Raw genomic sequence first — 13,127 nt, forward strand, 5'->3', positions numbered from 1 at the left:
AAAGTGAATTTGAACAGTTGTCCAGTAAAGGGAAAATGAGATTCGTAGCATATGGCCTATATGCAGCGTTACTTTTGGAAATTTGAGTCTGTAGTTTGCCACATCATTTCAGGTATTAAAAACAGGCAGAGTTATAGTGATCCAGTTAATGCCTTTTTACCCCTTCATTACTCCCACTGCATATCAAATTAGGTTGCTACCCAAAAAGTGAATTTATTTATTGTATCCGTGCAGTGTAGGTGTGGAGTTTGAGGTTTTATATTATGAGCTTCTTTGATGCATTATTGAAATTTGAGTATGATTAAATGTTATTGTCGGGAGCCTATTTTACAATTTGTTCAGGTAGAGATTCTGCAAAATTTAACTATTTATTTAATATATACACACCGACTATACAAAGATTATGTTATTTATTTTAAGATAAATTCTAACAAAATTCTCTAAAATCTAGCACATGTATAACTATCTTCTTATTGTTTGAGAAATACTAATAGTTCTGATTTAACGTTTGTCCAACTTTTCTATATTATTAGTTTTAATTTGGTTTTCATTCATTTTTTCGTAAATAAACGAGTTGAAATGCCTTTGTGGGCAATTAAATGATTTTATTTATTTTGTAAAATTTTCTAAGACTACAGGGGCAAGGAAATTTCACCTTGTTTTTATTTTTTTTAAAAGAAACAATAAGGTAGATATTTTTTAGCTCCGATCAAAGATTACATTATTCCATTTGAAATCATATAAACTTCATGAGAACTCATTGTAATTTACTTGTTATCTTATTTAAAAAAGTATTTTATACAGGTGGTATCTATAAGTTAAATGATATAGAAAATATAGTATGAATTGAATTAGAAATCCAATCCACCTGTCCAATGCCAAAACAGTCTCTAATGACCATTCTTAGTTAATTAGCTGGTGAAGCGGTTGATTAGCTAATTGGTTGTGATAACAAAAGAATTGGAGTAGTTTCCAAAGGATTAAATAAGGGTTGGGTGGTCAATCCCTAAAGTTGCATGGGCTTTTCTAATAATGAACAAAATTGTTGTTGTGGACACCTTATTAGTCTTTGTTGCATTTAGGCTTTAAATTTTTATTTTAGTCCAATCAAGAAAACATAATCTATAAACGATGAGTAGGATAACCAAAACATTATGACAATAATCATTTTGGAATTCAAGCAATTAATTGTGGACCAAGAGAGGTTTTGAGATAATAATGGTTAGGTTAATTCTCAAAATGGAAATACAATATGATGTCTAAAGAGAGTTGTAAACATCAAATAAATGAACCAACCACCTAAATTCACATAGATTGGAAATTTTGAAAATCTAGAATGATAATCCTGATTCTTTGGCCTTGTTCGGCTAATTACATACTATTCAAATTTTTTGAACTATAGCTTATAACATTGTAATGAATTTCAAATTCCATGGAGATAAATGTAAAAAACAATCACCCAAAAGCAAATATTACGGTGAAAAAGCACATGTTTTGAAGAAATGAAAACAACCACCCATAAAGCGAAAAAAGATTAAGAAGACGTACTGGGACAAGACATTTTGCTGTCTGAAATTAGTTGCAGGATTTGCATTTTTGTCAGACTAATAACGAGGTAAGTCGGACATCAGAGTTAGTAGCAAGGTTGGCAGATTGATCTTGTGCCTCCCAAATGGCGTGGGCCTAAGACGAGCTCCACCGCCAATTCTAAGCCACAGGGTTAGGTTGATACAGGGTCTTTTTAAGACAAGATCTCCACACCCTGGCCATGCCAAGATTGCTCGACCAATTGTTAGCTCTTCTTCATTAACTGGTAATAATTCAACACAACATAAGACCTAAGAAAATCATGAGCCCTCCAAGTAATTGACCACAGCATCTCACACCGACACACAAGATATATGTTTTTTTCTGTATGGATATGAAGAGTCTCAAAGCACATAACATATTTGATAACATACAGAACGTCCGCTTCTTGGACCTCCAAAACCTTGGACTCTTGCAAAGAGAAAAATGTCAACACAACAAGAATCAGCAGTTTACAAAGCTTGGGAACCTTGATTATCATAAACTAAATTATATCATAACCCTCCCAAGAGAAAACAATGAGGCAGCCAACAAACTGAAACAGAATGACTGCAATGGGACAACAGTAATCACGACAGAACACTGAGTGAGTGCTTAAAAAGTTTAAATTCCAACAGTATTGTGTCGCTCATAATATGTTCTCAGAACCCAATAAAACTAGTAATTTAGGGATTATCTAGAACTCATGTGCTAAAATAAGTCTAGAATTCTGATCTATATTACAATCCCAAGGCCTTTCCATGAATTCAATTACATAGCTGCACCTCCAGTCTGGTGCAGCATGGCGTCTATCTCATCACCATCCTCCATTTCCAGCTGCAAAAAGTGGAACACCATGTTAACTCAGTGTACTTTATAGCTGAGATAAGTGTATTTCTGTAGTTGCAAATGTTACAGAGAGGAAGAGGGAGAAAGGTAACCTCATCTGGGGTTTGCTCCCCCCGGAGGCGACGACCATCAAACAGAAAAGCAATAGAATTGAAGTCCACAGATTGCCGGTCACAATAGGCGTTCATAAGTTTCTTTAGCTGTGTGCTTCTCTTAATCCTGAAAAACACTTCATTCCCATCCTACAAGAACAATCAGAGCATCGTGTTGCTTGTTACAGTTTCCGAGCATCCAAAATTTACTCGACCATGACATATTACATATCATATTAGTAGCTCAAAACACAAATACTTTTTCAATATAATAAATGAGAAAAAGTGAAAAAAAAAATAAATGAAACTTATAATACTAACTAACAGGGCAACAAATCTGTGGAAAAGATACAGTGCCTTCACAGACAGAATAATATGGTCAAAATGGGATGATCCTTCCCACTGAAAAATAATTTCCAGACATGTTCTGCTAAAATTTTATGCCAAAAAGATATGCAGCAATTCCTACTGAAGAAGCTATATTTCCAAGCTCATGCATATAAGAAAAACACAAGATCTCTAAGTCCCCAATCAAGACACAGGAAGTTTATTTTATAATTAAATGGCTAATGCTAACAAAAGAAACAATGCTAAGGCTTTGCTAAAAATTGAGAGAAGACCAACTTACTGAAGCAACATGATTACGCGAAATTATAACAAGACTAAGCTATGCATGCTTGTAAAGATAACAGCAATAAAGAGCCCTTCAAAACTACCATAGCAGTAGGTTCTATATCAGAAAAGGATTCTAAGAAACAAAGTCTACTGATGATTCAAACATCAACCACATAAATCAACATACGAAAAGAAGACATCCATAAAGTTCGATTCTTCAGTTTTGGGAGAAATAGCATTTTAATCCTGAGCAGCAAAACCATGAGAACACAGTATTTTACAAAATAAACAATCCAATTTTACATGGAAAGTTCTGCTTGCATTAACAACACATGAAAAAAGCAGTGTATCACTATACAATGGACTGAGACAATTGCAGAGGCGAACACTAAGTAGCAAAAACAAACCTACACAAGTATAACACACCAAGAACCAATCTTACCCTAAACCAACAAGATAATTCAAAAAAATTTAAAAGGAAAACAAAAAATCCAAAAGCCCGATTTTATTTCCTTAGTATCTCCGAACAGCAAAAGAATCGTCCAGCCAAAAACTCCAAATCGGGAAAAGATGGCATTCCAAAACAGGAAAAAGAGTATATATATGTGACTTCCATACAAAACCACTCCATTAATCCTTTAACATGCTAACGATTACGATAATTTGCCTACAAATTCTCAACATAAACAAATAGTGGCACAATCAACAAAACAAACGAAATCAAAGAATTGGCAAAACATAACAACAAAAGTAAACGTCAGTATATAAAACAAACAAATATTTAGCATCTGAAAACCCCAGAAACAGATTTCTACTAACGAATACACCAAAAGCATCGTGGGCACACGTATTCAAAGACAAGAAACAAACATGCTGCTGGTGCTGCTACTGCAAATCGAGTAGAAGTAGGAAAAGGTGTGAGACCTGGCCTTTGACTTTGAGATTGATATGGGCGGAAGCATCGGCAGGCTTCTTGTCTTCCTCTTGACCCGACATTTTCTCTGAATCGTCTCCGCTTTCTCTTGGATTGGGCAGGCAGGCAGGCCTAACACAAACAGAAGAGAAGTCTCTTTTGCGTCCCTTGGCTAATCTCCGCCCACCTTTTATTTCGAATTTTTCTATTATTTAATTAATCACCCAAATAAAATAGGAATCAATGAGGTTGACCTGGAGATTATGAGTTGACGGTTCAGATGCAGCGATGCGTGATGGACGGAGACGGACTAGTGCACCGCCCTTTACTTTACGGATTGATACCTTACGATGTGGTCAGAGTAGAATTTTCACTTTCCTCCTTTGAGAACGAAACCTAGAAATATGCGCTGCGTGATTTGTAAGCTATGTTTGTATCTATGGTCTTATGGTATTTGCATTTTACCCCCCATAATTCTTTTTATTATTATTATGACCATGAGATAATACAATATTCTCTTTGAAGTACATATAATAACTATTATTCAAAAGTGAACCTATATCTAAAGCCTCGCCAAAATACACTAAATTATTTTTCAGAATCAAAAGCATATATCTACTAACACAAAACAAGACTCCACTTAAATCCATAAACTCATAATTAATCTACAACAACACAAAACTCGTTACACCTGATTTTATCATCTATTGAAGGTGGATTGGAGAACATCTAATTTCCAACTGCCAATTTCTCTAACTCTCTTACACCAACTTAAATTACAAAATATATATATATATATATATATTATTTTTCATCTTGAAACTTAAAATTTTATCAAATTTACTTAAAATTACAAGATCAAAAGTGAGAATTCCATAATTGATATAACCAAAAATCAAAAGGCCCTAGATTATGATATAAAAAATGTCATTGTTTTAAAAAATAAAAACAAATTTAGATTGTTTACGTACTAGACGCAAGTATTACTTACAGATATAACATATATTTTACTTGGTGGTGGTGAATAACTAAATATAAACACTAGTATACTACTAATATTCACTAAATTTATAACTAAAGGGTATGTGCTCTGGTTAACTATATTTTTTGGTCTCTATATATTCATTTTTTTATCTCTTTGTTCATCTCCCTCAATTTTGGTCCCTAAAAATTATAAATTTCCTCACATTTGGGATGATTAATAAATTGACCGTCGAACCTAACATTGGCTCAAGACATGGTCATATTAGCGTTACATAGCTGGGTCAGGTAACACTCGGGTTTGGCCGAAAGACAGTGGCCCAAAACACGGCCGTGCTGTGCTCAGGGGCAATCTAGATGTCCTTTGTCCTAGCAAGATGGCCATGTAAAGCTCGCATCGTAAGCTTCATCTCCACATTGCACGGCCAGCCTAGTCATCTTCAGGGTATTGTTAGTTTTGACCGCCTATTTTAACACCCATTCCAAATGTGCTGAAATATATGTAATCTTTAGGGATCACAATTGAGGGAGAGAAACATCAAAGACCAAAAAGGCGAAGAAGTGGCTATATATAGGGACAGAAAACGTAATTAGTGCGATTTTATTCCATATCAATATACGAAAGTTTATGAACTTCCGTCCTTTTTATTTAGGAAATAGTGTCTGTAAATACTGAATACAAACCTTCTAAACTGTAAATTCTTGGAGAGTTGTCTCACGGACAGTTAATTCACCAAGAATGGTCCTAGAAATGGAGTTGGGAGTTGTCAATGATGTTCTCGCTCCCAATCCATTCCCCAAAAGAAAAGAGTTACAGTGGGGGGAACTGGTGATTACATGAAGAATATTTGAACTAGACTGCAGTGAAAAACAAATTAAATTCTATCATCTGAACAGGGAATTTTCAGGAATGAAATATGAAGCAAGTGAATTAGAATATCAGACAACTAATCCGAAGAAACTAGAAAGTTGCTAGAACAAGAGTAAACTGGAAATCACAAGTTAAACAGGGATATCCTAGGCCAAGTTATATTACAAACGAAATCACCAACTCTAACTATGCACGAGTGCCTCCAGTCTGGTGCAGCATAGCATCTATTTCGTCACCATCCTCCATTTCCAGCTGCAGCAGGGGGCAGAAGAAAACAACTAATTCAGAGTCTACTCACTACTGTACATGAACGCTTTGGAGATATACAAGTGCGACTTTGTGTGTGCGCGCGCTGTGTGTGTGTGTGAGAGAGAGAGAGAATGGAATTGAGAAGAGACCTCATCAGGAGTCTGCTCTCCCCGGAGCCGACGGCCATCAAAAAGAAATGCAATGGAGTTGAAATCAACAGATTGTCGATCACAGTACGCATTCATGAGTTTCTTTAGTTGTGTGCTTCTCTTAATCCTGAAAAATACTTCATTTCCATCCTACATAAAACATACCAACTAAGACACTTCTAGGAATGAAAACTTTACAGTTTTGTACAATTCAAAAGAAAAGTTTGCAGGAGCCGAAATCATGCCCCAGTTTCATAGCCGGATAAGGTTAGTCAGGCAGAATTACCACAAGAAAACAAAAATACAATGAAACAAGGGGCCAACGATGGTTAAAATTTATGCGAATAGAAGAAAATTGATGACAACAAGAAATGCGAAACTAAATGTATAAGAGCAAAGATGTTTGATGCAACAAAACATGATTTTACAACAACCAGAACAGCAGATTGTTTTAACCAACTTTGTTCTAACGAGAGTTTTCTACAAAATCATAGTTAACCACAAGAAGTCTCCCTATTCATTATTAAGAAACTATAATTACTCAATTTGCATGCGGGAATCTGATAAATTTCTGTCCCACCGACCACCTAAGTCTTTTAGAACAAAATCTCCTCACTGACACAATCAAATCAATTTCAATAATAACCCAACAACTCTCGCGAGAAAGAAAAGTACTGGCTGCTGACCAATAATTGAATACTGGTAGTTTTCCCACAACCTTAAACCAAGCAACCATGAAATTCCTTAAAAACGCTTTGCTAGCCTTAGAACATTTAATTTTTCATGCATAGAATTGAATTCGCAATACGTCTAGGATATCTGAATCCTTCTATTGAAATTTGGATGAATCTATAAGATGTGAATTCCCAGCCACATCAAAATTCCAGGTGCCAAACATGAAAAGGCCTGTTGATGTACCACAAGCGCAAGGCATATAGTCATGGCTCCAATGTTAGATCACCAATAAAACTAACAAAACCATTTGACATGTAGAAATTCTATCAAAAATACAAAAGAATAAATAAATCCGTTGCATATACAATTAGCATCTGCGTATAACATGCAAATGCCTTTAAGAGTTTGGGAAATTATTCTCCACCACGTACACTTGCAATACCAATGCCCCATCAAACACTAACCATGGAATTCTATACTCCCAGTTTACCCGCTGCAACTACATAGAATATGCAAATGACCAAAAATCAATCTTCCATCAAGGTGAAGAGATTTATACCTTGCCAGCATAGAGACATTGTTTCTATTGCAGATATAAATACAGTCTACAAAATGTAACACACAGAAACGTCATCAATCATCATAGTTTATACAGCTATAGACTTAAAGAGTGACGAAGCTACGACTACAGGGTCAAGAAGAAGAAAAAAATAGGAAAGGAAATCGTGACCGGGAACCCAAAAGAGGGGGGAAAAAGCTGAAGCAACTATAAAAAAGAAAAGCACGAAAATTCTAGTAAAATCAAATTGGGGAAATATGACCTAATGAAAATATTTCAACCATAATCATTAAATCAGACAGAAACGTATGATATATAAAAGAGTAAGACCTGGCCTTTGACTTTCAGATTGATGTGTCCCGATTGATCGCCGGGCTTCTTATCCTCCTCCTGACTGGGTGTCGACATTCTCTCTCAGACGCCGATCTGAAAACGCCGCCGCTGTGCTCGCCGGAACAGTAAGTTCTCTGGCCTTCCTGCCTTGGCTCTACGAGGGGAGGGTTTTGCCACCTGCCTCTTGCTTGCCCTATTTTGTATTTTAAAAACAAACGCAAAGAAAAACATAAAAAGAAATTGCTAAGTGATAAGTGCTGAGGATCGTGTGGGGTAGTGTTTCTGCGGTTGGGATGCGTTTGTTCTGATCCGACGGTGATAATGCGTGTTATTTTAATTAATTTACACAAAACACTAATTTTTCATAATATTATTGTCTCATGATTATATATTTTTGAATATATTAAAATATTAAACTACATCTATCAGGTTGGCTTCGAGGCCGATCGTGTCCCAATTTTTGACAAATTCATCCCAAACCTCACCGATTATCACCCTTAATAAAATCACAATTTTGTTACTATTTTCATATATCAGAAATTAAGGACCAAATTTGGTTGGATATCACATAATTAGGTTGAATTTGTGAGTTATGGGCAGCAAATGTGGTGTTCGAAGGTTACCGGCCATCATCAGCTGACACTCAGTTTGGGCAAAACCAAACCCAATCGCTCTTAACTTTTGCTTATTGGGATCAAAGTTGAAGGCACCTAACACGTATTCATGTAGTTGGGTGGACCAAAATCACTCCCCACCTCATTCTTACATGCCTAAATTCATTCTCTTCAAACCTAAACCCGCAGCTTTTCTTTTCCACATCCCAAATCAGTTTTCCATGGAAAAACAATCATCTTCATATTGTTTTTTTTTTTTTTAATACTTCATTTACGCATCTTTTTTGTCTGCTTCAAAGAGTTCACACTCAAAACGAGATCAAGTGTCCGAACTATAATTTTGTTTTTTTAAACTGTAAAAGGGCATTCGATTTTAAATATAAAATACGAATATAATTTAAGTGAAGGTTGGTTGCAAATTTGACTTTGAGTCCATGCACATAAAATTTATGGGATAATATATATCTTACCATGTCGGATGGGATTCATATAATTTATTTGTCAATGTCTATAACGGGCTTCTGAAATTAATAACTGGCTAGGATATTTGCAAGTAAATAAATGGTAGGATCAAATATCTTGAAATATCCAAATCGAATCACTTAAAATAAACACAGCCCAAATAAATTAATTCGAAATGGATGATTAAAAAAAAAAAAATCTAGTTGGATGAGTGAGACATTTATGACAAAAAGTGTCATAATAGTGGAAACATATCATGCGGATACCTAGCAGAAAATCATTGAAGACTTGGTATCCAGATTGTAAGATGTAAGGTTTAGTTGAACGAAATTTTGTCAACAAACACAGTCTTAGCCTTTCTTTTTTGCTCTTTCTTCTCAACTAGAAGCAACTAACACTGGCTTTAATTATGAGTGGGTGCAGGTCCAAAAGTTTGTGGACTTTATTGCAAAGTTATTTACAATGGAACTGAAAGATTGTTGCATAAATTTTGCGACATCGTACGAAATCTGTCCAGAATTTTGTTTGTTTTTGATTTATTTGTAGCGGCATTTGAGACAACGTCTTATGAAAATCAGTGAGTCATCACCAATTTTCAAATGAAAATAATGTGAAGGTGAACAACTCCATGAGTTGAGGTATTATTTCAACCCGAACCACCACCAACATGTGGTTGTTCATAATTTCTGGTGATGAATTCCAAGAGAAATTGAGTTATTGGTGTAGACAAGGCCCGACTCTAGTCTACAACTTGTCCTCCTCTACTCATATATATAAACTGCAATTGGGACCTTTACTGCCAACCAATTGGGTAAATGAGTTCATATATTTCGTAAAATAAATTATATCGACGCTTTTTAAATTAGATATAAATATATAAATATTTTTTTTAAATTATAAGTACATTCTTTTGTGGTGTTTTCCCCTAATTTAAAAAGAATCAGTACTGATCCCCAACTATTATTTGAGAACTCAAACCCATGATCAAAGTTATAGATGCAAAGTGTTCTTGTGAACAGACTTCCTTGTTTTGTCACACTCCCTTGGTGGTGTTAATATAATGTATCTTAGGGAGTGATGCAAACTTTTGTTACCATATAGGAGTACACTTGTAATTATCAATTAAATACATATCTTCTCTGTTGTTTAATTTCGATCAACAGCAACGGCGACTAGGACAAAAAAAAAAAGGTGGAAAATGCCGACATCCAACGGAATTAAATGATGTAGTGGACCAACATTTGTGAAGGTTTATTGCTTATTCAGACAGTATGAACAACAGATGGATCTTGTTCTTTGTAATTATTAGTACGTACTATTAATATATAGATTTACTGTTATTTAATAATAATAATAATAATAATGCAGTAATATGTAAATTTTAAGGTTAAGTTGTTCTATACTTCCATATAAGTAAATCAACAATCGAACTTTTTTTTTAAAACAAAAAAGGACAGGTGGGATGATGGCCTGATTCAAAAGACCCGTTGTAGTAACATGACAGGCGCAGTCCGTACAATGATATGATTGTGTGATGATAATGAACAAACGCTTCAACGTTCATTTCTGTCTTGTTGATTTCACTTTCAGTCCCCTCTCTCTTGTACCCAACTTGTGGATTATTAGGGTAAGTTGATTAGGCCATTAACCTAATTATTTTGTTGAGAGTGCAACCACCCATCCCCTCCACCTATTATTACTGCTTCCCACCCAATTATATTATATTAAAAAAATTAATTAATTTTGATGATCTAATATTATAGGCTGATTTGTTAAACCATTATCGTTATCCAATAAATTCAAAATCGAGATAATAACAGTAAAATAAAGAAATAGTATTATATTATAATTGTTGTATGATTGCTGATTTGTTAAACCATTAAAAAAATAAACAGAATAAAAATCATCTTCAACGTTCAAAAACAAGAATGAGACAAAAACGTTGGAGAATCAAACAAAAAGTCATTAACACAATATACCTAATTACTATTTATCTTTCTTTGTTGCAACTGGTAATAATACTCCCTCCTTAATTCCTCTCCAAATTACATCAAATGTTAATTCCTTTTACGCATGATTTCACTATATGTAGTTATTACCGGCCCACTAACTCCACTACTTCACCACAAACACTCTAAAATTCAGCATCTATATAAACACAATCTAACTCACCTATTACCATTCAAGAATCTCTCATCCTAACTACTCCTTCTCTAGTGCAAATGGAAATTCTTCACATACACTTTCTCTCCGTTTTCCTCTTCCTTTTCTCTTCTATTTGTATCCAATCCGTTTTCTCCGACTCCGGCAGCATAGGAATCAACTACGGCCGCGTTGCGGACAATCTACCCTCTCCGCCGCAAGTGGTGCAGCTCCTCAAAACTCAGGGTATCACCAAAGTCAAGCTCTACGACACTGATTCCACCGTCCTCAACGCATTTTCAGGCTCCGGCATCTCCGTCACCGTCGCTCTCCCCAACGAGCAGCTCTCGGCAGCAGCCGCCGCCAACACATCATTCACGGACTCGTGGGTCCAGTCCAACATCCTCCCTTACCACCCCAACACCAAGATCGAAGCCATTGCCGTAGGGAATGAAGTGTTCGTCGACCCGAAGAACACCACGCCGTTCCTCGTTCCCGCCATGAAAAACGTCTACGCTTCACTCGTCAAGTACGGCGTCGCTTCATCCATCAAAATCTCATCCCCGGTGGCCCTCAGCGCCCTCCAATCATCTTACCCGTCCTCCTCCGGTTCTTTCAAGCCTGACCTGATCGAACCGGTGATCAAACCAATGCTGAACTTCCTAAAGGAAACCGGCTCGTACCTGATGGTGAATGCCTACCCATTTTTCGCGTATTCTGCCAACACGGACACCATCTCATTGGACTACGCTTTGTTCCGTAATAACTCCGGCAGCAAAGACGCCAACAACGGGCTTCTTTACAAAAGCTTATTCGAAGCCCAAATCGACGCCGTTTATGCAGCAATGGCCGCCTTAGGTTTCAACGACGTTAAAATGGTGGTCACTGAAACCGGATGGCCGTCAAAGGGCGACGAAAACGAGGTCGGTTCAAGCGCAGAGAATGCGGCTGCATACAACGGGAACCTGGTGCGCAGAGTGCTAACTGGGGGTGGGACCCCTCTGCGGCCCGACGAACCTCTCAACGTCTATCTATTCGCCCTTTTCAATGAAAACCAAAAGCCCGGGCCCACTTCCGAGAGAAACTACGGGCTTTTCTACCCAAATCAGCAGAAAGTGTACGAAATTCCGCTCACGGTGGAGGGTCTCAAGGGTGCGTCGCCCACCATGGACGAGACGGAGGTGATGGCGCAACCGCCGAGAAAACTGGGGCAAACGTGGTGCGTGGCGAGCGAGAAAGCTGGGGAAGAGAAACTGCAGAAGGGGATAGAGTATGCTTGTGGAGAGGGAGGGGCTGACTGCCGTGCGATTCAGCCGGGTGGGACATGTTACAACCCGAGCACGCTGCACTTCCACGCATCGTACGCATTCAACAGCTTTTATCAGAAGAACTTCCGGCAGAGTGGGGCCTGTGATTTCGGCGGCGCCGCCTACGTAGTCACCCACCCTCCCAGTAAGTTACTTTGTTACCACATTTTTTTCAACTGCTAATTTGAATAAAATTATTTCTTGAAGAATTTCAGTTAATTGTCTGGAAAATTGCAGGGCTGGGGAGCTGCGAGTTTCCGACGGGGAACTAAATTAACAGGACATTGCTGAAAGAAATTAGGAAAGTTGTGGGGTTGGAGGGCAGAAGGATTTGGTAGGGCAGGCAGGCATGATTCTTGCAGCAGTTGGATTCCTGAACTTAGTCGTCATGACTTTGTTAATGCAGAAACATAATAATAGTAGAGCATAGTATGATCATGAAATGAGGGGGGGGGGTGTTGAGAATGCTACATCCTTGAAGTCTCCAGTACCTGCTGTTTCCTCTGTTGCTGCTACTGCTGCCTTTGTTGATACAGAACTCAGCAAAGAAGATGATGATGAAGTTGCTGATTCCTCTCTGTTCGATGCCGGGTAGAAGCGTGTCATTCATTACACGCTTCTTCTAATTTTGTGTTGTATTTGTTGTGTGGCATACACGTCATTTATTTTGTGGATGATTGGTCCACGTCATAGCTGAGTCAGTTAGATAGTTGTAGACGGTTATGAGTCAGTTGAAGTCTCTGTATTTAA

General features: G+C 37.1%; 3 protein-coding genes across 4 annotated transcripts; 1 reads left to right on the top strand and 2 right to left on the bottom strand.

The window, feature by feature from the left end:
- LOC105174895 (small ubiquitin-related modifier 1) lies at window positions 2,008-4,418 on the bottom strand. Of its 2 annotated transcripts, XM_011097145.2 has the most exons (4): window positions 4,290-4,418; window positions 4,047-4,222; window positions 2,508-2,657; window positions 2,008-2,403 (listed from the first exon to the last, which is right to left on the bottom strand). In XM_011097145.2, the coding sequence occupies exons 2-4, from the start codon at window positions 4,116-4,118 to the stop codon at window positions 2,338-2,340; spliced, it is 288 nt and encodes a 95-aa protein (XP_011095447.1). In that variant the 5' UTR covers window positions 4,119-4,222; window positions 4,290-4,418; the 3' UTR covers window positions 2,008-2,337. The 2 variants fall into 2 exon arrangements, with proteins under 2 accessions (XP_011095447.1, XP_011095446.1); XM_011097144.2 differs by having other exon boundaries at window positions 4,047-4,414.
- On the bottom strand, window positions 5,907-8,072 carry LOC110011250 (small ubiquitin-related modifier 1-like). The gene is made up of 3 exons (XM_011097141.2): window positions 7,850-8,072; window positions 6,286-6,435; window positions 5,907-6,139 (listed from the first exon to the last, which is right to left on the bottom strand). The coding sequence occupies exons 1-3, from the start codon at window positions 7,925-7,927 to the stop codon at window positions 6,074-6,076; spliced, it is 294 nt and encodes a 97-aa protein (XP_011095443.1). The 5' UTR covers window positions 7,928-8,072; the 3' UTR covers window positions 5,907-6,073.
- On the top strand, window positions 10,968-13,121 carry LOC105174897 (glucan endo-1,3-beta-glucosidase 12). Its single transcript, XM_011097146.2, has 2 exons — window positions 10,968-12,522; window positions 12,615-13,121. The coding sequence occupies exons 1-2, from the start codon at window positions 11,151-11,153 to the stop codon at window positions 12,647-12,649; spliced, it is 1,407 nt and encodes a 468-aa protein (XP_011095448.1). The 5' UTR covers window positions 10,968-11,150; the 3' UTR covers window positions 12,650-13,121.

This window comes from Sesamum indicum, linkage group LG12 (genome assembly GCF_000512975.1).
Source record: "Sesamum indicum cultivar Zhongzhi No. 13 linkage group LG12, S_indicum_v1.0, whole genome shotgun sequence".
Lineage (NCBI taxonomy): Eukaryota > Viridiplantae > Streptophyta > Magnoliopsida > Lamiales > Pedaliaceae > Sesamum > Sesamum indicum.